The sequence below is a fragment of the Mastigoproctus giganteus genome, chromosome 2 (genome assembly GCF_048544385.1).
Source record: "Mastigoproctus giganteus isolate SK-2022 chromosome 2, ASM4854438v1, whole genome shotgun sequence".
In the NCBI taxonomy this organism is placed as follows: domain Eukaryota; kingdom Metazoa; phylum Arthropoda; class Arachnida; order Uropygi; family Thelyphonidae; genus Mastigoproctus; species Mastigoproctus giganteus.
In genome coordinates, this window is record NC_143576.1 from 222,509,634 (window position 1) to 222,537,004 (window position 27,371).

At 37.9% G+C, this 27,371-nt stretch overlaps 1 protein-coding gene across 4 annotated transcripts in view; it reads right to left on the reverse strand.

The window, feature by feature from the left end:
* Positions 1 to 27,371, reverse strand: part of LOC150090159 (phosducin-like protein 1) — a 63,448-nt gene that overhangs the window by 969 nt on the left and 35,108 nt on the right. For all 4 annotated transcript variants that reach the window (XM_090368980.1, XM_090368982.1, XM_090368979.1 and 1 more), the window contains exons 5-7: positions 18,302 to 18,407; positions 11,813 to 11,926; positions 10,638 to 10,762 (exon numbers count right to left, since the gene is read on the reverse strand). In XM_090368980.1, the coding sequence (XP_090225106.1) occupies positions 10,638 to 10,762; positions 11,813 to 11,926; positions 18,302 to 18,407 (345 nt within the window). The remainder of the gene's footprint in view (positions 1 to 10,637; positions 10,763 to 11,812; positions 11,927 to 18,301; positions 18,408 to 27,371) is intronic.

Genomic DNA, 27,371 nt, shown 5'->3' on the forward strand with positions numbered 1-27,371 from the left:
ACGTGATGCTCTGTATACTGGTAGTTATCACTGAGTAACAGATGTTACTGTCACAGCATAACCTGTGATAGTAATGACAAGTTTAAAGCCATGATCAGGGAAAAGAGATAATGATCTGTGCTGTAATAAAGATGTAGTTCCATGATTCAAAAATAAATGAAACTTGAAAACCACAGATTGATTCCATTGAAAACAAGTCAGTGTAAAGGCCAAAGGAGATCTGGTCATTATCAGCCATTTTCAATCCACTGCAGGATGAAGGCCTCATCAGCAACTTTCCAGTTCCTTCTGTTTTGTGCAATGGCCATCCACTTGCTACCAAAAAACTCATGAATTTCATCTGTCCATCTCCGTTGTTGTCTTCCAGGTTTTTTCTGTTATTGTCTTAGTCCATCTTGTCTTCGAGCTGTGTCCTGCCCAAGCCCATTTTAGTTCTTTACTTTTGGTAAGAATGTCATTTAATTGAGTTTGCTGGCTAATCCATGTGTTTCTCTTATCTAACAGTCTGATTTCCAATATAATTTGTTCCATTCTTCGCTGTGTAGTTCTCAGCTTCTCTTCCATTCTTTTGGTGAGTGGTGGGAAGTACACATTGGTTCGTTATTTTATGTTTCAGACAAATTGGGATATTGCTCCTCAGTATCAGTATGTAACTATATTTCCTGAATGCTATCCATTCAAAATTTTTTCTTCTCTTGACTTCCAGCCAATTTATCATTATTACAACTAAAGACTTGTCCCAAATAAGTATATGACTCCACCTTTTCAATTACTGCTCCTTCAATCATTATATCCCTTTCTGAGGCATACTTGTTTATCATTACTTTTGTTTTAGCCTTATTCATCTTTAGTCTAAAATCCTTACTAACTGCATAACTGATTAAGATTTTCCTCTAATTCTTTGGGATTGTGGCTTATGACCACAGTGTCATCTGCAAGTGGTAAATGGTTTTATAGTTAAATACTTGCAACATGTTGTGGTTTTTGCATGTTTGCTGCCACTGATGTATGCTCTACTATTTTCTTTTTATTTTACATTTCATTTTTACTGTCTATTCTTTGATGCAATTGGATTTAATTTCAATTATATTCACATGGTAGTAGTGGATGTTTTGCTAATGCTGCATCTGTGCTGCCCTCTATAGTCCATTTTATTTCCAGATATATAAGTTTTGCCGCTGCTTTGTTTGTTCAGTAGTTTGGTTTTCTCCATGTGAGTAGCTTTTCTGTTCCATTATTTTTACACTGCATAAGGACCACCATTACATAAATATTTCGCTTCAGCAGCTTTTTTTTTTTTTTTTTTATGAAAATCCCAAACACGAAAGGTATCAACCTATAGTACTTAGTACCGTGCATGGGTAGAAGGAGAAGTATGAGGGGAGGGGGGATGCCGGAAACTTTGCTCTAGAGACTAAACATGGGTATCACCACTTCAAGCCTCCAATAAGCAAAGTGGTGGTTTTCACCGGTTGCTGAAAGTCATCTACCACCTGGGAGATGCTGGCATCATCCTGTTTTAGCATTTATTTGTTTAGCATTCGAAATGCAGTGTTTCCCTCACTATTATGGCCTCATGGTCCTCCGACGAGATGGGGTATAATTATCAGTCTTTTCTGTCCAATTCAATATTATTTTCAGTTTTTTCTACTTATCTGTTTGTAATGTTGGCAGATTACAATTGCATATAGTGATATTTCACATAATTCGGAACCTGGTGCCTTGATGAGTGGGTGCCACTAAATTTCTCTTAATTATTTAGGATTGTTTCTCCAACAGTACTCTATTCTTCATTATTCTTGTATTTATTGCTGTTTTATTTGTCAAAATCTTTTTCTGTTCATTGGTCGGCCACTCTACTGGCATACATTCATTATTTTTACCCTATATTTTATAGTTAAATACTCACAACATGTTGTGGTTTTTGCATGATTGCTGCCACTGATGTATGCTCTACTATTTTATTTTTATTTTACATTTCATTTTTACTGTCTATTCTTTGATGCAATTGGATTTAATTTGAATTATATATATATATACATACAGTAAACCCTCGATTTAACGGGCCCCAATGTAACGGATTTAATGGACCAGACAAATATAATGTACATATTTAATCGCGGCCATATTTTTTTTAGGTTATACAAAACTTCAGTGTTATTATTAATTAAAAATTAATAATTTTTAATTAATAATAACCTATTTCTAATAATAACAAAGAACCTATTTCCATTGTTGTTTTGATAATTACCTACTTTCATTTTTATAATCAAATTCAGGAAATTGTTTTTTATTCTTTCTGAAAACATGTTCAAATAGCTGTATTAGCATTACTAGAGACATATAATGCAAGAAAGCAAGCTTATGCAACATCAGCCAAAAAAAAAAAAAAAAAAACCCTTCCACTTCACCCCTCTGTTCGTTTGAAATACCTGTCCAGCTGAGCCTTAGATTTATTTAGGCTATCAACTTCCACAACAAGGGATGGAAGTCTGTTCCACCAACCAACTACCCGCTGGCTAAAAGCAAATTTCCGCACATCTATCCTACATCTGTCTTTCCTCAATTTGAATTTATGCCCTCTCAGGTGATTATTCTGAGCAAGAAGCAGTATCCCATCAGCATTGAGCATGCTCAAACCATTCAAGGCTTTGTACACCTCTATCAGATCACCTTGCCGGTGCCTAGTCTCCAGACTGTAATTTGCAAAACTTAAGCCTTTCTTCGTAAGAGCAACCCTTCGTTCCGTTCACTAAGCTTGTTGCCCTTCTCTGTACTCGTTCCAGCAGCTCTACATCCTTCTTGAAATGAGGCCTCCAGACCTGTATACAGTACTCAAGGTGCGGCCTGACCACCTAGGCGTCTCCGTAGCCAGGTGGGAAGGAGCAGCAGTGCGTAGCACACGCTTCTTGATTAGACCGGGGTTCGAGCCCGTCACCACCAAATACGGAGGATGCGGAAAGGTCAGGGAATGACCACCGCATATCCAGGAGCAATATGGCCTTAGTTGCTAATGCTCCTAAAAACCAAATAACAAACAAACAAGCGGCCTGACCACTGCCTTATACAAGGGAATAATCACCTCCCTATCCCTGCTAGAAAAATTCCTGTATATCATTGATAAGACACCATGAGCTACTCTTGCAGCCCGTCTGCACTGCTCAGAGAACTTCATATCTGCCTGCACAATTACCCCCAGGTCCTTTTCATTCTCTACCACTGTCAGTGTAGTACCACAGAGTTGATACGTTGCTCTCAGGTTGCTGTTCCCCATATGTAGTACTTTACATTTGTCAATGTTAAACTTCATTTGCCACCTCTCAGCCCATCTGCTCAACCTTTCCACATCCTGTTGCAGCAGCATAGCATCAGTAGCGTCCTTAACAACCCTACCAACCTTTGTATCGTCTGCAAACTTGGACATTAAGCTTGATATACCATCATCAATATTATTTATAAATACAGAAAACAACAATGGACCCAACACTGAACCCTGAGGGACTCCACTAATAACATTAGTCCACGAAGAGCAGTGTCCATTAGTTACGACTCTCTGTCTTCTGCCACTCAACCATCCCTTTATCCATAGCAACAATTTGCCACCAATGCCACACTGCTCCAATTTGTGCAGCAGTCTTCCAATGTGCAACAGTATCAAAAGCCTTTCTAAGATCCAAATATATAATATCAAAGTTATTCCCTGCATCCAATTCTTTTGTGACTACATCATAGTATCCAATCAAATTGGTCAGGCAAGACCTTCCCTTAACAAAACCATGCTGTGTCTGAGCTATAACTGAATTCTTGTCAAGACGATCCTGCAGTGCTTCTATTAATTTTCCTGGAACAGAAGTTAAACTCACAGGTCTATAATTACTTGTGTCAGCCTTTGATCCTCCTTGGTGAATTGGGGTTACATTTGCACATCTCCAGTCTGTGGGCACCTCCCCTAAGTCCAAGGAAGCTCTCATAATTATGGCCAACGGATTGCTGCCTCCTTTAATATAACTGGATAGATCCCATCCACCCCAGGTGCCTTTCTTATATTTATCTTCAACAATTTCTCCTCCACTTCACTCTCAATTATTACAAGATCACCTAGTTCACTGCCACTGTTTACTTCATCTATGGCATTCCCCTTCCTGAATAACTCCTCATGTGTGAATGTAGATGCAAAATATTGATTTAGTTTGTTAGCTACCTGAGCAGGATCATAAACAGTTGAACCATCGATATCAAGTGGACCAATCTGATTCATCCCTTTCCTTCTAGAGTTTACATAAGTAAAGAACTCCTTGCTGTTTTTCTTTGCATCCCTTGCCAAAGATTTCTCGTAATCTGCCTTCGCCTGCCTAACCTCCTTTGTAACTTGGTTACAGATCAACTTATATCTATCATAGGCTTCTGTGTCACATGTTAATTTATATGTATCCCATGCATTTTTCTTCTCTGCCATATTTCTCATTAGTTCATCTGACATCCATTTAGGCCTGAACCTTGAACAATATTTCTTAGTTGGTATGTAAAGCCTAGTAGCTTCCAAGATATAAGTTCTTTGAATGCTTCCCATTTTGAATTTGCTGTTGGTAACATCATCAGTTGGTCCCACTGTATAGAATTTAAATACTGTCTCAGACCATCGTAGTCGCCTTTACGAAAGCAATAACCCTTCCCTTTACCCCTAATGGTAGTTACCTCCTTGAGTAAATCCCACTTCAGCACACTGCGATCACTGCCACCTAGTGGTTCCTGTATCTGCAGATTCTTAATGCATGAAGAATCGCTACTGATAATCAAATCAAGAGTATTGCTCCCTCTAGTTGCCTCCCGAACATGCTGATGTAGAAAACAATCATCCAATAAATCCACAAAAGCCTTGCTAGTGTGTGAGTGACCAACCCACAAATTCCAGTCAATATCTGGGAAATTAAAATCCCTCATTATAAGACTCTCTGATTTACTGGCCCACTCTATTTCCCTGAACAGTTTCTTATGATACTCATCACAGTCATTAGGCCTATAGCACACTCCTACTCTCAATTTTGATCTCCCATTGTTTATGTCACACCAAACTGACTCGGCACTGCACTGTCCAGCAATGTCGACTAGCTTCACTTCCTTGGATTTTGTGTGTTTCTTAACTAATAGCATAACCCCTCCTCCCTTCCTATCCTTTCTGTAGACGTACTCCCCAAATTCCAGTTCTGCATTACTTATATCTGTGTGACACCACGTCTCTGATATCCCAACAATATCCGCCTGTGATGCTTTGAGCAATACATCAAATTTATTTACCAAACTCCTAGCATTGGTGTACACGCAAGTATACATGCACCTGTTCTTTTTCTTAGCTACCCTAACACAACCCATGTGTTTACTTGTACCCCAATGACTCCCAGCAGTCTCTGAAATATCCTGCATCTTATTTTCCAGGCTGCTGCTCATTCCAATAGAAGCAGTGCAAGAATCACTTTCACCTCCGCCAGTGGCTACTGTTAATCTATTAGTCCTTGTATTCCCCCAAGCTAGCAGTTTTCCGACTCACATAACACTGCTTGATAGCATCAGCAAACATTCTTGCACCCTTTCTATTTAAGTGTATCCCATCCCTGTAGAAGCAGTCTCTCCTGTTAACAAGTTTTTCCAGTTTTCCCAGATTACAGATAAGAGCAGGCAGTGACTTGCTGAACGTGGCTCGGGACAGTAAACTACAGGTCTACCGACTCTCTTTGTTGCGGTCTCAGTCTGTCTCAAGCTATCGTGCGGTCAGGTTGTATGCAGAGTGTTTCTGTGATTTCTGAATTGTGACTTTATTTATTAAATAATTTTGCAATCCTTACAATTTAAAATGGCATCAAGTGATAGAGGAGTTAAAAGAAAGCGTGTGAACTTAAATGCGGCACTGAAATTAGAGCTAATTGAGAAATTAGAACAAGGCATCTCAGTAGCACATGTTTATGAAATTTACAGCGTAAAAAAGTTTCTAATATCCGTAAATCAAAGGCCAAATTACAACATTTTATATTTACAACAGAATATTACATATTCTTTATTATAATTTTATATTGTACAGTACTGTATATTGTATTAAAGCTTTTTTTTTAATGCCCCCCCCCAAGGTTACGTTCGATTTAACAGACTTTTTTTCAGCATTAATGGACATCTCTTCTCCCCTATTCGTCCATTAAATCAAGGGTTTACTGTATGTATATGTGAGTGTGCTTGTGTAAAATAAACTTTAACTAAATATGCAAGAAACTATAAAAAAACAGAGCATATATATATATATATTTATTTATATCTGTGTGTGCACGCGTGCGCTAATTTTATCCTCCAAAATTACTAGGTCAACTGATTTTATAATTAATCAATTTGACTAAGGATTGAACCACTTTCCACTCAAATGTCTGCTATTGCACTCTTGTGCTTGACCACTTGGAGCCACATCAGACCTTTATGTTTAAATATAGGACGATCCCTTATTTATGATAAATATATACATATTTTCAGTCTAGTTAGCTTTAATTACTGTGCTCATTCAGACTTCAAAAATTCCTGAACTCAAAACTTCAAAATTTTGCTTTTCATCAAGTTTGGAAATTTCTCTCCTAAATTTAATACACAGCTTCTTTACAACAGAAAAATTTCAAGATGGGTTTTTTTTTTTTTTATTTATGTAAACTCCAAACACGAGAGGTATTAGAAACTATAGTACTTAGTACCGTGCTTGGGTTGGAGGTTGAGATGACGAAAGAAGATATTCGTTGACATTGGACTTGAACTTCTGTAGACAGTAATTTTCAGGAAATACGTATGAAGGAAGGTTGTTCCAGAAAACGGCAGTTGAATGAATAAACGAGGAAGATGAAAAGTTGGTTCTGTGAGTTTGAAATTGGACTGTAAATGGATGTTGGCTGGTGGCGGCATGTGTTTGGACTGTTTTGAAAGAGAGAGCAGGAATTAAAGAAGCCAATTCAGAAGAACAATGCCCATGAAAGTATCTGTAGAAGAAGCATGCAGCAGAAACAGTACGTCTATGAGACAGCGAGTGGAGAGACTCTATTAGAGATGAATCATTAATTAACCTAACTGCCCTCTTCTGAATGGAATCAAGAAGCCTGAGAGAGGTTTTGGGGGCGCCACCCCAGATGTGGGAACAATATTCCATGACAGGGCGGATTTGAGATTTATACAGAGTGAGCAGCTGTTTGGAAGAAAAGTAACGCTGAGAGCGAAAGAGAAAACCAAGTTTTTTTAGATGCAGAGGAAGCAATATTTGTAATGTGCTTGTGCCAAGAGAGATTAGAAGTCAGGGTAATCCCCAAAAGAGATATATCTTTTTGGGAGATATAAAACAAGACTGAGTTTTAGAAGGGCTGAAATCAACTAAGTTGTCTTTGTCCCCACTGTAGAATTACCTGAAGATCGGCATTTAAGGAATTGGTAGCAGATTTTCGAGAAGTTGAAGCTGATTGAACAGGGCAAGGTTTCTCAAATTGGAAAGTGGAATGCAATGTGCTATCATCGGCAAAACTATGGATATGATTTCCAGTCAATGGAAGAAAGTCATTAATATACAAGAGGAAAAGAGTGGGGGAAAGAACTGAACCTTGGGGGACACCGGCATTAGTGGAGAAGTTAGAAGACAGACAGCCATCTACCATCACCCTCAGTGAGCGATCAGAGAGAAAACTGGATAACCAATTACTAAAAACAGTTGGCAAACCATAAGATGGAAGCTTGTTTAGAAGACCTTTATGCCAAACACGATCAAAAGCCTTTGAGATGTCAAGAGCAACTACTTGTGTTTCACCGAACCTTTCCATTGAAGTAGTCCATAAATGGGTAACATAAGCCAGGATATCACCAGTGGATCGACACTGACGGAATCCATACTGGTGATCGTTGATCAGATGGAAGGTTTCTACGTAGTTTAAGAGTTGGCGGTTAATTGATTTCTCCATTACTTTAGAAAGAGTAGAAGTAATTGCAATGGGACGATAATTGGATGGGAGGGATTTGTCACCCTTTTTAGGAACTGGCTGGATATGAGCAAATTTCCAAGCAGAAGGAAAAACACCTTTGGAATAAGAAAGTGAAAAAAGGCAGCAAAGAATAGGAGTAAGTTCAGGAGCACAGGTTTTGAGGACAAGGGGAGAAATACCATCAGGACCTGGAGCTTTCTTAGCATCAAGATTCGTCAAAATCCTTCTGACATCCTTTTTGACAGAAGACCACAGGAGGCATTGAATGGAGCGTGTTGGGAATGGTGGGAGGTGTTTTACCAAGATCATTAATATATGAGTTGGAAGAAAAATGGGATGCTAGCAGGTCAGCTTTATCCTTTACCAAAGTAACAACAGAACCATCTGGTTTGGACAGAGGTGGTAGCAGAGATGGGCAAAAGTTGCGGCCAATAGCTTAGGCAGAAAATGAAACTGAAGAATTAGAAACAAGCCAATTACAATATGCAACATTCTTCTCTTGAACAGCCTTAGCACATTTATTGGAAAACCAAGGTTTAGATAAAGGACGAGATTTTAAAGTGGAGTGTGGGATTAAGGATTCCATTCCTGCAAGAATAATTTCACTGACATGATCTGAACAAACGTTGACATCAGAAGTTTTGAAACAGTAATCCGACCAAGGAAAAGAAGAAAAGAAATCTCGCAGGTCATCCCATTTTGCATTCTTGTAATTCCAAACAACACGAAGTTGGGAATAACCATGAGATAAGGGCTCCATTGTAGAAGAGACAATCAGCAAGTTGTGATCTGATTAGTGGAGTTGGGAGAACGGTAGAGACAACAGATGGATTTGACACAATGAGGTAGAGAGATTTTAAGCCAGAGAAGATCAAAGAGAGGAGATTCCAAATTGCCAAGTCTTTGACAGAGAATATCAGAACGGACATATGCACAAGTACCACCTTTGAGGCGAAAGGAATCGTACAGTGAATAATTTGGGCATCTGAGATGAGCAGCAGTTGAATCAACCGATAACTGAGATTCTCTAAGAAAAAGTACATGGGGTTTGGCAGACTGCAAGTGGAAATGGACATTGTTAAGATTAGAGTTGAGACCACGTATATTTGTGAAATGAATTAGGAAGTCCTTGGGAGGTTTAGATCTTTTCGCAGATAAGCTTGCTCTGTTAGATTGACAATTCATGGCGTATTCAATAGTAAGAAAAGGTGAGTGGGACCTGCTGTATGAAGTAATGAAATTTTTGGATATGGCGTACACATGGTAAGAATATACCCAGATTCTTGACATAACGTGGCCTCGACAATGCTCCCCGCATACACACTACTCGGACTCCCTCCAGTCACTATCTGGCAGAGTAGAGGTAGCAAGATTATACACTAGCTGATCCAGAAGCCTCCTAGAGAGTTACCAATAGGTTCGGTCCGGTGTACTAACTAGCAGCCAGCCTGCAAACACCAGTTTAGAGCTGTACCCTCAAAATGTAAGGAAAATTGGATCTCACCACAATGTTCATCATAACCTCAAAAGTCATCAATCATACTGCATGATGGAAGAGATAGGGAAGGTATTGTCCATCCTCCAAATACTTGTAAATGACAATGGTGGCAATGATTATGTTGTGTATTATGTGATATATTTCATTAAATGGATCTTCAATATTCCACTGATGAATCTCTCCTTAGTTCTAATATCCTTTCAGCAGCAATTTTTACAATAATTTCCAAACTTTTATTTTACTTTTTCCCCAGCAGTAAAGACTAAAAATTAATAGTGTGAGCAATTTCTCACACTAATTTAATACCTGTGTTGAAATAGTGACCTATGTCTACACTTGATACTGAAGCTAAAAATTCCAAACAAACTGATTTGTAATCAGCTGCTATTTGCAAACAAAACTGCTTTCATTGTGGAGACTTCAATTTGATATTACCCTTCTGTCCAGCAGTGTAAAATATTATTTCTACCTTAGCATGCTGTTAAGAATTGAAAAAAAAATATATAAAAATATTGGCACAGCTTTGAGTCTTCTGAGCATGAAAAACATTGGGTTAGAATAAACCTCATGGTAGGGAAGGTCATGAAGTTTGTGGTCAAAGATGCATTACATAGTCACCTTGAGAAGTATGATATCCTAAATGGATTTCAACATTGCTTTTTAAAGGGAAAATCCTATCTACTAATCTTATCTGACCAATCTGATAATCTATTATGTAATCACAGAGGATTCCATGTAAGAAACAACTTAGATTAGCAAAACATTTCACATGGGTAGCTGCTGTACAAGCTGGAGTGTATTAGAATTACAAACAATACCCTGAGATAGACTGAGGGAGAGGATGCAGAAAGTTGTTATAAATGGTTAACCTTCAGAGTGGGCCAGAGTTATAAATGGGAGAATAAGAGGTATGATGATGAAATTTGCAGATGATATAAAGGTTGGAAGTTGGTTGACAATACAATTCAGGCCAAGTCTCTTCAGAATGATTTGGATAGCTTCAGAGATGGTCAGGAAAATGGCAGTTATGTTTTAATGCTGCCAAATGTGCAGTTTTCCATTTGGGAAAAATAATAGCTTACAAACAGCTGAAGGATGAGGAAAGAGACTTGGGTAGTCTGATACAATCAGACACAAATGAAGATAATACTTACTCAAGGAGGTAATTCTCCACATCACCAGCAAAAAAGTCTTCACCAAATTCATCGGTCAGTCTAACAAAATTTCCTATGAGATTTCCACCTTTGTAGACTAATAAAGCTGGAACTCCACTCTTTTCCTGAAATTGTAACATATATTCAAGTACACACAATTATTATACTTAGTAGATAATAGCAAAAATAAATTCATGAAACAGAAAATTTAGGAGGGCATTGCTTTAAAATCGATTAAAATGGCCTCTTGATATCAAACATATCACTAATATTATTACTAAAAAAACACCTTCTAAATAAGTTTTATTAAACTCGTATGGAGTACAAGCTCAATTTCTACCTAAATTGTTAGCAGGTGACGTTTCAGGATTCTTACCGAACCCCAACATCAAACCATAAATGCTGAGGAGGAAATAGAAGAACATTTAACAATTATGTAAAATAAATTGATAGACAATTAATCAGAAGCAATTACAACTAAAATCTTTAATTTTAGATAATGTTATAAGACAATGACGTGCGTTCAAGAATTTAGAAACTATAAACAAGATAAAATGGTAATCACATAAACTATACACATACCTATGGTTCTATAGATATGGCCCTCTTACTTCCTACATTGCAATTCAATTACAATACCTGCCTAGTGCAGGGATTCTATAAAGAATAATAAGGTAAGATTACGGTGTGAGGCTATTCAAAGAATAAGGAACATCCTGAGGGCAAAGGCCACAAGATGACTGGTTCTAGGTTACAGCCCTGAACTGGGAGGTTCGTAAGGACGATGATCTCGAACCAGAAATGTTACATGTCTATAAATAAATGGAGAATGTTACCTCAAAAAGAAAAGTAAAAAAAAACCAGCTGGATATTGCCTGGCCCAAGAGGATGTAATGCTCTCCATTTGTTTATCGTGTATATACAGTAATTGTATTTGTTTATTATTTCACTCGGAAAGTTATAGAAGTGTATATGGGAATTCAATTCAGTATGTTAACAAGGGATTAGATGTAGTATAACATTGATACAATCTATGCAGGTGTTGCCTGTGAGAGATTAATGCCATTACAGAAAATGTGTTAAAGCAGTTTTAAAAGTATTTATTTTTTAAAAGCTGTTCTATTTTCAAGTAAAATTAAATACACATTACAGTATATACAGCATATAAAACATACAAAATGTTTACTCATTCCTGCAGACGATGCTTCCAAACAGCAGAATTTCACTTGGGGATATTGCTGAGCAAGACACTGGAGGCATCCATTCATAGTATCACATCCTAAAATATCCTGTATACAAAACAGAATAACTACTGTTATAAAAAAGGAATATGAATTACTACTAATAATTTATTGTTTATTATTTAGCATACAAGGTAGACCAAGAAATACAGTGAAATTCCAATTTAAGGTGTTAATTTTTGATAATCCTGGCCAACGTTCTATATAATATATTTTTCATCTGATATTAATGTAATACTTTTAATGAAAACAAAGGTTCAAAAAGTAATGAAGAGTTTGAAAGAAATAAATGTCATGAAAACACTGTATATAATAACCATGTGGAACAATGTTCTCAAACTATCAGTGTTGTTAAGAGAAGCTGGATTCAGTATCAGCACTGTGAGTCACAACATGCAAACTGGGCCATGAAACACACTTGCACAGACAAAATACATGGTAAAATGATAAGGGCTGCAGTACCTGATACACCACAACCAAGTCATTAATGCATCAAAAATTTACAAAAACAAGACAAGATACAATAGTACCTCATGTGAACTTAAAGCATGTCATTTCTGAAGTAAGCAAATTAGATCACGCATAACTTAAAATGAGTGTCTAGTGAAGGGGGCTGTAGATGTTAACAGGGGATATGGCTAATCAATAGCCTCTCATGCGTAACAGCATGGAATGACTCCTTGATAGAGGCTATCTAAGAGTCCTAGTACTATTGAAGTCCGCTCTACCAGCAGAGCAGTTCTGGGGGGGGGGGTTAGTGGTATGAAATTGATCTATCCCACAGCTTCTCAAATATTGTCAGTGGGATTCATTTCTGGAGATGGTGGTGGTCATTCTCTTTGGGAAATATCTCCACTCTGAAGAAAGGCTTCCACAAATTACCGTGGTACTCAAAAAATTGAATCAGCTCATTTTTTAGGTGTTTGTCCTTATACTGGCAGCTAATCTTTTAAAAATAGCTGAAAGAACATATGTAATAACAATATACATATGAAACTATTAATTGCAAAAAATTTACTTTTACACCTTAGGGGTAAATATACACTCAAAATAATTACTTCCCTAAAATAACAGCTGTTCCTTATATAATAACAAAAATTCTATGAAAGTAGTATTTTTATTTTTTTCATTACTTTGCTCATACTAGGACAACAGACAGCTACATAACCAAAAAAAACTCAAGAAAATGCACACTAATATTTCATTGGCCCACCCCTTGCATTGATGACTGCTGCACATCATCATGGCATTGACTGGGATAAGGTTCTGAATGTATTCCTGGGAAATCTCATAATACCAAACATGGATTAATGTCTCCTACAGCTTTCCAAGTGTTTTTGGTTTCATTTGCATTACTGAAAAACCCATTTTGTTCCAACAACTTTCAAATGGATTGAGATCTGAACTGTTACCAGGCCATGTTATTGTGCAAACTGATTTATCCTTTAACCATTTTTGTATGTGCAGACAGTAAAGACAGCAAAATAAATTACAATATTTATTTAAGCAAGAGTGCAACATTTCATAAATTTAAAACTTGCTAATTTTATGAAGTAGCACAACCAACTCCTCTATGTGAAATACAGCCCCATATCATTTGAGATACAGAATGTTTCACTATGGAGATGATAGTCAGGATGAAACTCTTCTCTTCCTTGTCTAACAGTTTGCTAGCTGTCCAAACCATGCAAGTTTAATTTTGATTAATCAGAGAAAATAACACATTTCCACCGATCCTCGGAGCAACTAGCATGCTCTTTTGCCCACTTTAGATGTTAGGGATTTCGTTTTTTTTTTTTTTTGCATCAAAATTGGCTTTTTATCTTGATCAGTGTGCTACTAATCCCAATGAGTAAAGGTGTCAACGTATTCTAACAGTACTTGCCTTTACTCCTGTATTCTCCTCCCACACTGTTTTAAGATCTGTTGATGAAGATCTTGTTTTAGACCAACAGACAGATCAGAAATTTGTCCTACACTGTACGAGACATTTGTGGACATCCACTTCCTTTCTTTCTGTTTAGACTGCCAGTTTCTGATAATCTTCATGAAAATGTAACACTGTTGGCTGATTACAGTGAAACCTCTTAGCTATTTCATGGGGAAACTATCCATCTGCATTTAGTGAAGCAGCAACACCTTTCTTATGTGAAGTTAACTGTGAAAACTTAGCCATTGCAATAGCACAGAATACGGGGCTCATGGCATTTGCACTACATTTATACTGCCAATACAATGATGTAAAAATCATGTATGACACGTGACATTATCCTTAGATGTCACATGATCATATAGAGCAGCGTTTCTCAAACTGTGTTCCGCAGAACACTAATGTTCCGTGAGACGTGAACAAGTGTTCCGCAAAAAATCGTAATTAATAATTAAAAAATAAAATAAATAAATTTTACATATTTGTAGCATACACCACTTTTGTATCATTATAATATTTAACATAATTTTTTTCGGTTATTAATATACTGGCATAGACTAATAATCAGTTGAATAGACTGTGGAACGCTTTATTTTGGCGGCCTTTTGCATAGAGGTAATGACACCTATGAAAAAGTAGCAATGTGGTGATCTAGTATGCCATTCATATGCGATTTAGCCTGGAGTACACGGGTTTAAAGGACAGGAGGAAGTGAACCAATATCATAACTAGACTCACTTCCTTGTATAAATTTTTTTGATAATTATTTCGAAATATTATTTTTAAAATGTAACCATACATTCGTGGTTGAAAAAAGGAACTTTAAAATGAGAAGCAAAGTACTTCTAGTAGCACAACTTTGGTCGATGAAAATAAACACAATATTGTCACACTTCAAACTGAGGATGAACAATAGCAGCCTTTTGTTCTCCAAAAATCTGAAGTGAAAAAATGGGAACCAACTGATAAAAGACCAAAATGAAAGTATGATGACAGTTATTTGATTTTTGGCTTTATTTGTGTTGGAAATATAGATGCTCCTGATGCAAAGTGCATCGCATGTAATAAAATATTACAAAATAGTTCTTTGGATCCTGCTAAACTTGTGTTTCATAAGTGTTCCGTGAATACGTTGTGAAATGAAAAGTGTTCCGTGACTAAAAAAAGTTTGGGAAACTAGCTTCCTAGACATGGATGATGCAATAGGGTAATGCTATTACAAAACATATTAGCATTAGCACAGGCATATGATGCAAGAAAGCAAGCTTATACAGCATAAGCCAAAAAAAAAAAAAAAAACTCTTCCCATTTCAATCATTCATTCGCTCCAAATGTTTGTCTGTCTAGTTCTGCCTTGAATTTATTTAAGCTGTCAACTTCCACAATGTCAGATGAAATTTGTTCCAGCAATCAACCACCCGCTGGCTAAAGGCAAATTTCCACACATTTATTCTTTTTTTTTTTTTTTTTTTTTTTTTTTTAGGAGCATTAGCAACTAAGGCCATATTGCTCCGGGATATGCGGTGGTCATTCCCTGACCTTTCCGCATCCTCCATATTTGGTGGTGACGGGCTCGAACCCCGGTCTAATCAAGAAGCGTGTGCTACGCACTGGTGCTCTTTCCCACCTGGCTACGGAGGCGCCACATTTATTCTACAACTGACTTTCCTCAATTTGAATTTATATCCCCTCAGGCAATTAATCTGGGCAAGATGAAGAATCCCATCACCATTGAGCTTGCTCAAACCATTCAAAGACTTATACGCCTCAATCAGATTACCTCACAGGTGCCTAGTCTCCAGACACTGTAATTTGAAAAAATTATGCCTTTCTTCATAAGAGCAACCCTTTGTTCCATTCACTAATCTTGTTGTCCTTCTCTGTACTCGTTCCAGCAGCTCTACATCCTTCCTAAAATGAGGCCTCCAGACCGGTATACAGTACTCAAGGTGTGGCCTGACCATTGCCTTATACAAAGGGATAATCACCTCCTTATCCCTGCTACTAAAATTCCTGTATATCACTGACAAGACACCATGAGCTATTCTTGCAGACCGTCTGCACAGCTCATAAAACTTTATACTGCTACCGTTATGCAGTACTTTGCATTTTTCAATGTTAAACTTCAGTTGCCACCTCTCAGTCCATCTGCTGAACTTCTTTAGATGCTGTTGCAGTAGCGTACTGTCTAGTGCTATTAACAACCCTACCAACCTTTGTATCATCTGCAAACTTAGACATTGAGAGAAAACAATAATGGACCCAACACTGAACCCTGGGGACTCCACTAATAATATTAATCCATGAAGAGCAGTGTCCATTGATTACCACTCTCTGTCATCTCCCACTGAACCATCCCTTTATCCATAGTATCAACTTGCCCTTAATGCCACACTACTCCAATTTCGTTATTATCACAAATGCAATAAGATTGAGTTTACTACCCGTTTATGATTAGATGCACTAACAGAAAAGCCCAATAAACCGGAAAGTGCAAATTGTTTTTATTGTTTTATGGTTGTGACCTCCAGAAACATGCTTTAGGAAAATATCACAGAAAAGGCATTCAAAATTGATTCCTATAACGGGAACATATGATAATGATGAAAGGGTAGTGCAATTTCCATTATAAATATGACCTTTTAGAGAAATAAATAGCTTAGTATAGAGAAATTTTCAACTTCCACGGACTTGGAACGAATTACAAAAAAAAAAAAAAAAAACACAATGTGTTATTGGGTTCACATTACGATGCTTTTGCGATACCTCCATTTATTCCTACAGAATGCAAAATACATTTCCACTGGCCGGAAAAAACTTACGTAAAGCCAAATTTCCATAAGTCGAGTAATACATAAGTCGGGGAGTTCCTGTATATAAAAATGATAGGAAGTTAGATTAGAATATTGTCAAAAGATGGCAGCATGATACAACTTTATGCATTTTCAGCACTCCAACCAGCATAATAAGTTTGTAATCCTTAAAACGGCAGTCTTTAGTCATCAAGAATGTGTAATTCTCTGGTATTTGCATTTAATGAGGAAAACTCCTATTGAAATTGATCAGGAAAATGTTCTAACAGCATTATGGATGTGAAAAACGTGCATTGCTCGGTGCAAAAGTTTTGTGAATTACAAGGAGTTTTGTGAGAATGAAACTTGTCAACCAAGACCTCAAGCCAGTCATTCTGATGCCAGCATCCACCAGATAGAGGAATTTGATTTGGGTGACAGGATATCAACAGTGGCTGAAACTACAACAGCTATAGCCATTTCAGTTGGCTTTGTGCATTCTATTCTTCAAGATCTCAGAATGAGAAAGGTGTCAACCAGGTGGGTGCATGGCAGCTTTCTCTGAAACAAAAAGATATTCCTGTCAAGTTGTGTGAAACAATGCTGCCCCAAGATTCTTCAATGAATGGTTGTTTCTTCTCACTGATTGTAATGATGGACAAGACATAGCCATGGTCGTGGACCTGTTCAATCCTGAAACTATGCATCCAACCATCCAATGTGATCATGCTGAGTCACTACTGCCCAAAAAAGTTCAATGTTACTACATGTGTAGAGAAAACAATAGCTGCTATTTATTGGAATATTGGGGGAATAATCCTTGAACATTATGTTCCCAAGGGCACTACAGTGACAAGAAACTCACATGAAAAGATTCTGAAGAAAAAGTTTCACCCAGCATTCCACCCCCATTGTGCTACTAAAATGCAAAATTTGTTTGTGGAAAACAAAATTGAGGTTATCCCACACCCTCCATACTCACCTGATCTTGCACTTAGTGACTTTTGGTTGTTTCCAACGGATGAAGAATACTGCTCTTTGTGGCAGAACCTTTTCTAGCTGACAGCAGCTGCTTTAGCCATTTACCAGTGGGTTAAATGTTCCTCCAAACAAACTTTTTCAGTGGTTTTCAAAACTTGGGAGAAATGGTGTGAAAAACATGTATTTCTTCTAGGAGGTTATATTGAAAAATGACAATGTCAAAAATATTAATGCACCCCATATAAGCATGCTGAAAAATTAGATAAGTTAGATCAGAATGTATTTGCTCCAATTGCCCAGGCATGATAAGAGGAACTATACATTGATCAGTCTCAACGCATAACTCAGAGATTTGAGGTAAAATGAAGTGCAGGTGACAGTTAATATAAATATTACGATACAAAAAGGTATTTTAATTGTAATAAACCAATTTGATAAAATATGTTACTAATAGTACCTTAAACCACATTAATAAATATAACAGCAGAAGTTTAAAATTTATTTCATGTGAGAACCATGGCCTCAAAATAAAAGGGGAGGGGACTTATGTACTTTTTCTTAAAATTATCTTAAAATAAGGAGAAAAAGGACCAAATGAAAAATAAGGGAGCACTGCTTCCTTCTATACCAAAGATTTAATTTGAATAATCATCATGATATACTGTATAGGAAAATATTAATCAATATTTATGATAAAATTTTTAATACATAAAGACTCACATCTGTATAAATATGAACAATTATAGTAACAACATCATTTTCTTTGTCTACTGTTTGAAGAAACTCTTGTCCACTTCTGAGATTTACCAACTGTCCAAATTTTGGTCTGCAAGTAGAGAGATTATATTCACTTTAATAAATTAAATAATTTTTTAAACAATTCTTGGGGGGTGTGTGTGTGTGTGCACGCGTGTAATTAGAATATAAAATATAAGAATATGGCAAACCAAGTAAGTAGTGAATAGAAAATAAACTAGTACATAACCAGGTTTACATTTTTAAACATTCGATAAGAATTACAGTATCTTGTTGCTCTCAGGTGATTCACTGTTGTGATCACCTACATTCTAAAGGCTTAAGTGCAGTGTTGAATCTGTTTCTAAGTCCGAATGCACAATGATGGGAAGTACCCTGTTGTGTACATAAGTGCCCCCCTATTATCCAGGATACAATCCACTAAGAACACCTACCAGATGATCACATAACTGCACCAGAAGCCTAATCCCAAAATGGAATCAATTTATGTACATAATGGAATAATATATCAATTTAGTTTTTATTAGTCTATAATAGTTTTTGTGTGCAATAGTAGAAGTCGATTTATTTATTAATTTTTTTTTTTTTGGAAAATGTTTTTCTTGATATTTCAATTAGGATTCTTTAATTTCCTCTTGAAAACACAGTTTTTCCCTCCCTCCCTCCAGGGTGTGTTGTTTAACTGGTTTGACAACTTCATGAAGTTTCTGCTAATGAGCAATTCATTAGTGGGATACTCATAACAATTCATTCACCTCAAGGCTAATGCAGCATCTGTGGGTTCAGATTATAAACTAAATCCATTCTCTCTTTTCTATATAAGGATTAGAATAATTAGTATTAGCAGTGGCAAATGATACAAGAAAGCAAGCTTATAATGCATCAAAAAAAAAAAAAAAAATACTTCCCATATTACATGTTCATTGCCATCAATAATTTCAAACTATCCACTTCCACAATAAGGAACGGAAGTTTGTTCCAACAATCAACCACCTGACAGCTGAAGGCAAACATTAGCACATCTATCTTGCAACCATCCTTACTCAATTTGAATTTATGTACCCTCTCATGTGTAGTCTGAGCAAAAGGAAGGTCGTCAGCACTGAGCTAGCTCAATCCATTCAGTCTTAAATGCCTCAATCAGATCACCTTGCAGGAAACTGGTCTCCAGATGCTGCAATTTGCAGAACCAAAGTTTTCTTGGTAAGACTGCCCTTTTGTTCTCTTCACCTATCTCATTGCCTTTTCTTACTTCCTGTATGCAATATTCAAAATGCTGCCTAACCATTTCCTTGTACAATGGGACAATCATCTCCTTATCCCAGCTAGCAATGTTCCTGTATATCACAGACAAAACCCCATGAGCTGTCCCGGCAGCATGTCTGCACCACTTAACTGAAGTTCATACCTTGCTGAAAAATGACTCCCAGGTTTTTTTCATTTTCCAGCTAGTAAGTTAATCTGGGATTACTGCTACCCATTTAACATTGACATATGCAGTATCTTGCATATGTCAATGTTAAAACCAAACTGCAATTTCTCAGTTGATCTGTTTAATTTTTCTAGAGCTTGTTGTAGCTTACCTTGGTTATTGTCATTAACCAATCTGCCAACCTTTGTATCATTTGCAAACTTAGATATTAAGCCTGATATAATTTCATCAATATCATTAATAAATACAAAAAAACAACAATGGACTCAGCATTCAACCCTGGGGAACTCCACTAATAAAGTCAGTCCACAAAGTGCAGTGTCCATTGAAAAGATTTTTAGGACTAAAGCCTCAAACTATGGAAAATTCACTAAACGTAACAGGTTAGTGCATTAGCATCATGTTTGTACGTAGCGAATTACCGAAAATGGCAAAATTTTCGTTATATTTCATATTGTGAATGCCTTCACAAGTTGCCTGATATTGCACTTCCTTGAATAAGTAATGCTTCGCCAGTAGAGTAGACTATTGTTACTTATTCTCAGTGGATATCACCACCCAGAGGGCCATTTCAAGGCTCTTTAGCTTCTCATTAGTGGATATTCACAATATGAGGATGCCAGATGGTGTGCAACAATATAGACTGAAAAGATTTTTTGGGTTAAAGCCTCAACCTATGGAAAATTCACTAAACGTAACAGGTTAGTGCATTAGCATCATGTTTTATGTAGTGAATTACCAAATATGGCAAAATGGCATAGTTTTCATTATATCTCCTATTGTTAATGCCTTCACAATGAGTCACTTGATATTGCACTACCTCGAATAAGTATAAAATAAGAACGATGCCATTTTTGGTAATTCACTATGTACGAGGGGATATCAAAAAGTTCATACTCTGATGTAGATAAAAAGACAGTAGGAAGATGCCATTTTTAATATAAGTTGTCTACATATTCAATAACTAACATATGAAATTTCATTCCTGTAGGTGATCATACAACAGAGGTGGAGTCCAGAATCTGAGGAAGGACACTATGGTTGACAAAGTGAAGTATCGAGCAGTGATCAAGTTCCTGCATTTGCAGGGCAAGAAAGCTGTGTATGGGTAGAATTGTCCATCCTATGACACTGTAAAAAAGTGGAAATGGGAGTTCCAGTGCAGTCATACAAGTGTCTTTAATGAGCCAAGAGAAGGCCATCAACATCCACAGACAGTGAGACAGTTGCAAAGGCTGAGCAGCTGGTGCTGAGTGACAGACGTGTGACAATTCATTTCATTGCAAATGCAGTGGGAATTAGTTATAGATCTGCCCACAGCATTTTACATGACCATCTGCACATGTCTAAGGCCTCCATATGATGGGTTCCAAGATTGCTGACACCTTTGCAGAAGCAATGTCAAATGCAATGTTCTCGCCAACTGTTGGATTTGTGTAATGCGCATGTTGAGAACTTTTTTGATCGGTTGGTGACAGATGATGAATGCTGGGTGTACCAGTATGATCTGGAGACTAAAGACATGTCAAAGCAGTGGAAGCACACCTCCTCCCCACCTCCCAAAAAGGCAAAGACGACTCCATCTACAAATAAGGTTATGTTGTCCATGTTTTGGGACAGAAAAGGGGTTATCCTGACAGATTACCTACCTCGTGGTTCCACACTTACTGGAGAATACTACAGAAATCTTTTGAAAAAGTTATGCGATGCTTGGAAGGTGAAAAGGCGTGGAATGTTAACCAAAGGTGTTCGTCTTCTGTCAGACAATGCACCAACTCACACAGCCAATGCCGCCGCCGCCAACTTTGTTGCCCAGTGCAGCTTCGAACTACTGCAGCACCCACTCTATTCTCCTGACCTAGCACAATCAGACTACTTCTTATTTTTAGAAATGAAGAAATGACTGTGTGGATGCCGCTTTGAGTCATCTCAGGAAGTTATCAATAAAGTGGAATCGTGGTTTCAGGCAAAAAGTGCAAACTTCTATGATCAAGGCATTAAACAACTGATCCATAGATGGGAGAAATGTGTTACTATACATGGAGAGTACACAGAAAAGGATTAAAGTTCCTGTGAAGTTTCACCTTTCTAGGGCTATTATTTTTAGGTAAGGGTGCAAACTTTTTGATACCCCCTCATACAAACATGATGAGGGGGTATCAAAAAATTAGTGCAGCATCCATTAATAACCATTCTTTGTATTCTCTCATTCAACCATCCTTTTATCCATAGCAATAACTTGCCCTTAATGCCACACTGCTCCAATTTGTACAGCAGTATTTTATGTGTCAGTATCAAAAACAATCCTGAAATCCAAGTATATGATATCAAAATTATTTTTTGCATCCAGTTCCTTTGTTACTGTATTATAATATCTAGAGTAGTCTGACTGCAGTATAATTGCATTCCTGTCTAGATGGTCCTGCATTACTTCTTTAACCAGTGACCCCATTATTTTCCCTGGAACAGAAGTTAAACTAATAGGGCTAATTATTCATGTCACCTTTTGATCCCCCTTTGTGAACTGGGAATACATTTGCACATCTTCAGTCCATAGGGATCTCCTCTGACTACAAAGATGCTCTCATAATTATGGCTAAAGGTTTGCTCACCTCCTTTGTTTTTATGTTTATGTTTTATTTTATGATTAACTTCAATAATTTCACTCCCCATTATAGTTTGATAAACATCTGGCATTCCCTTCTCTAAAGAAATCCTCGTGTGTGAATATAGATGCAAAATAACCTATTCAGTTTGTCAGCAACCTGAGCAAGATCATTAGCAGTAAAACTACTGACATTAAGTGGACAAATGTGATTAATCCCTTCATTCTACCGTTAATATAAGCACAGAAGTCTTTCCTGCTGTTCTTTGCATTCTTTTCCAGAGATTTCTCTATCTACCTTAGTTGTCTAACCTCCTTTGTGAGTTGATTACAGACTACTTTATATCTAACATATGCTTCTGTATTACCTGATAATTTATATGCAGCCCATGCATTTCATTTTTTCTTCTTTGCTACATGTCTCATCAGTTCATCTGGCATCCATTCAGGTCAAACTTGAACAGTATTTCTTAGTTGGTAAGAAAAGCCTATTAGTTTCTACAATTACTGCCACGAATGCTTCCCATTTGGAATTTGCTGTTGGTAACATTATCAGATGTCCCACTGCATAGAATTTAAAAACTATCTGACACTGCTATAGTCACCCTTAAAAAAGCAAAAATCTTCCCTTTACCCTTGATAGTAGTTGTCTTCAAGTATATCCGGCATGAATACACTGTGATTACTGCCACTCAGTGGGCTTTTAAACTGCAAATGTTTAATGCATGAAGAAATGCTGCTGATAATCAGATCAAGAGTACTGCTTCCTCTTGTTGCCTCTCTAACATGCTACTGTAGAAAACAGTCATCCAATAAATCCACTAAAGTCTTGCTTCTCCATGAATGACCAACCCACAAATTCCCGTCGATATCTGGAAAGTTACAATCCTCCATTATAAGACATTCTGAATGTTGCAAAAAAGTCGTGAGTTAGGGTTAAATTTGAAAGTGTCTTCAATTCTGCCCAGACAAGATAGGAGGGAGTACAATGAAAGCCTTGTCAATCAATTCAGCCCTGGAAGGAAAGTGCAAGGCTCAAGGGGTAGAATTTTTTTCAGCATGGTGTGTGTGCTTGTTAACAGGAGAGACTGCTTCTACAGGGATGGGATACACTTAAAGAGAAAGGGCGCAAGAATATTTGCTGATGCTATCGAGGCAGTGTTAGGTGGGTCGGAAAACTGCTAGCTTGGGGGGGATTCACAGACTAAAAGGTTAAAAGTAGCCGCAGGCAGAGGTGAAAGTGATTCTTGCACTACTTCTATTACAATAAGCAGAGGCCTGGAGTGAGGGACGCTGGGGGTTTCAGGGACTGATGGCAGTCATCGGGAAACAGGTTTGTATACGGGATGTGTTAAGGTAACTAAGAATAAGAATAGGTGCATGTATACCAATGCTAGCAGTATAGTAAATAAATTTGATGAATTTGAAGTATTGGTCAAGACATCAAAGGCGGATATTGTTGGGATATCAGAGACGTGGTGTCACACAGATATTAGGAATGCAGAATTGGAATTTGGGGAGTACAATGTGTACAGAAAGGATAGACGGGATAGGAAGAGAGGAGGTGTTATGCTGAATTAAGAAAAACAAAATCAAAAGAAGTGCATCCAGTTGATATAGATGAACAGTGCACTGTTCAGTCAGTTTGGTGTGACATAAGCACTGCAAAAGCTAAAATAACAGTAGGAGTGTGTTATAGGCCTAATGACTCGAATGAGTACAATGAACAATTGTACAGAGAAATATAGTGGATGGGATCTATCCAGTTATATTAAAGGAGGCAGCAAAGGAAGTAAGCAAACCCTTAGGATAATTATGAGAGCATCCTTGGACTTAGGGGAGGTTCCCACAGACTGGAGATGTGCAAATGTACAATTCACAAAGGGGGAACGAAGGGTGACACGAGTAATTACAGACCAGTTAGTTTAACTTCTATTCCAGGAAAATTAATGGAAGCACTGGTTAAAGAAGCACTGCAGGATCATCTTGACAAGAATTCAGTTATAGCTCAGACACAGCATGGATTTGTTAAGGGAAAGTTTTGTCTGACAAATTTTATTGGATATTATGATGTGGTTATAAAGGAACTGGATACAAAAAATAATTTTGATATCACATACTTGGATTTCAGGAAAGCTTCTGACACTGTTGCACATGGAAGACTACTCTACAAACTGGAGCAGAATGGTATTAAGGGTAAGTTGCTACAATTGATAAAAGGATGGTGCAGTGGGAAAAGACAGAGGGTGGTAATCAATGGGTGCTGCTCTTATTGGACTAATGTTATTACTGGAGTCCCACAGGGTTTGGTGTTGGGTCCATTGTTGTTTTGTATATTTATCAATGATATTGATGAAGGTATATCAGGCTTAGTGTTGAAGTTTGCAGATGATACAAATATTGGCAGGGTTGTTAATGACAGCGTGCTACTGCAACAGGATCTAGAAAATTTGGGCAGATGGGCTGAGAAGTGCCAACTGAAGTTTAACATTGACAAATGCAAAGTACTGCATATCGGTAGAAGTAACCCCCAGAGAAACATACCAACTGTGTGGTACTACACTTAAGGTGGTAGAAAATGAAAAAGACCTGGGAGTAATTGTGCAGTCAGATATTAAATTTTCTGAGCAATGCAGACAGGCTGCCAGGGCAGGTCATGGGGTTTTGTCAATGATATACAGGAATTTTGCTAGCAGGAAAAAGGTGATTGTCCCTCTGTATAAGACAATGGTCAGGCCATGCCTTGAGCACTGCGCACAGGTCTGTAGGCCTCATTTTAGGAAGAATGTAAATTTGCCTGAGCGTGTACAGAGAGGAGCAACAAGATTGGTGAGGGGAATAAAGGGATCCTTTTACCAAGAGAGGCTTAAATTCTGTAAATTGCAGCAGTTGGAGACTAGGCACCTGAGAGGGGATCTGATTGAGGTGTAATAAGGCCTTGAATGGGTTGTGCATGCTGAATTCTGATGGGATTCTTCCACTTGTTCAGATTACGAACCTAAGGGGGCATAAATTCAAATTGAGGAAAGACAGATATAGAATAGATGTGTAGAATGCCTTTGGCCAGCAGGTGGTTAATTGCCTGAACAAACTTCCATCTGTCGTTGTGGAAGTTGATAGGTTAAATAAATTTAAGGAGGTACTGGGCAAACATTTAGAGGGAATTGTTTTTTTTTTTTTTTTTCCGACTGATGCTGCATAAGCTTATACACTTGCTTTCTTGCATCAGATGCCACTACTACTACTACATTCTGATTTACTGGCCCACTCTATTTCTCTGTACAGTTGTTTGTTATACTCATCACAGGTGCTTGGTCCTTGAGGTTGTCACAGACATTCTCTCAGATATGCCAGACAAGCTGTACTTGCTACCTGGGAGTCTAAAACACTGATGGAACTGATATTCGGGTGACACTCAAGTCAAGTGGACCCAATTTCGGCAAAGTCTGGACAGTCTGTGACAGCCAAATCCTCTGCTTGCACCTTCACGATGGTGGGACTGTTAGTAATCCTGGGTATAACCTCCATGCACAAGCACATGGTGGGTGACCACCCAGGTGTGAACCAACGTAAGCAGGGGTCGAGGTGTAGCGCCCACACCACATGGAGGAATGCCGCCCCTCTATGTTACCAGGCAGTACTAGGTGGTAGATGACTCTCATCAACCGGTGAAATACCACCACTTTGCTTATTGGAGGCTTGAAGTGGTGGAACCCATGTTTAGTCTCTAGAGCTAAGTTCCGGTCAACCCTTCCCTATCTCTTCCATCATGCAGTATGATTGATGACTTTTGAGGTTATGATGAACGTCGTGGCGAGATCCAATATTCCTTACATTTCGAGGGTACAGCTCTAAAACGGTTTTCGCAGGCCGGCCGCTAGTTAGTACACCGGACCGAACCTATTGGTAACTCTCTAGGAGGCTTCCGGATCAGCTAGTGTATAATCTTGCTACCTCTACTCTGCCAGATAGTGACTGGAGGGAGTCCGAGTAGTGTGTATGCGGGGAGCATTGTCGAGGCCACGTTATGTCAAGGATCTGGGTATATTCTTACCACATGTACGCCATATCCAAACATTTCATTACTTCATACAGCATGTCCCACCCACTTTTTCTTACTATTGAATATACCATGAATTGTCAAACTAATAGAACAAGCTTATCTGCGAAAAGATCTAAACCTCCCAAGGACTTCCTAATTCATTTCACAAATATACGTGGTCTCAATTCTAATCTCAACGATGTCCATTTCCACTTGCAGTCTGCCAAACCACATGTACTTTTTCTGACAGAATCTCAGTTATCGGTTGATTCAAATACTGCTCATCTCAGATGCCCAAATTATTCGCTGTATGATTCCTTTCGCCTCAAAGGAGGTACTTGTGCATATGTCTGTTCTGATATTCTCTGTCAGAGACTTGGCAATTTGGAATCTCCTCTCTTTGATCTTCTCTGGCTTAAAATCTCTCTACCTCATTGTGTCAAATTCATCTGTTGTCTCTACCGTTCTCCCAACTCCACTAATCACTTGGAGCTCTTTGACTTCCTCTCGTTGCAACTTGACTTTCTTCAGTCCAACTTTCCTAACAGTGAGGTAATTTTCCTTGGTGATTTTAATGTTCACAACTCCAGCTGGCTTCCGTTTTCTAGTCACACCGACCCAGCAGGTCGAGATGCTGAGGCTTTTGCAATTACTAATGACCTAGCACAGATTGTTCATTTACTTACAAGAATACTGGACAATCCGAATCATACAGCCAATACGCTTGATCTTTTTCTCACAAACAACCCTTCTAAGTACACGGTCGAAGTGAGAGGTCCTTTAGGCACTTCAGATCACAACTTGGTGATTGTCTCTTCTCCAATGGAACCTTTATCTCATGGCTATTCCCAACCTCGTGTTGTTTGGCATTACAAGAATGCAAAATGGGATGACCTGCGAGACTTCTTTTCTTCTTTTCCTTGGTCGGATTACTGTTTCAAAACTCCTGATGTCA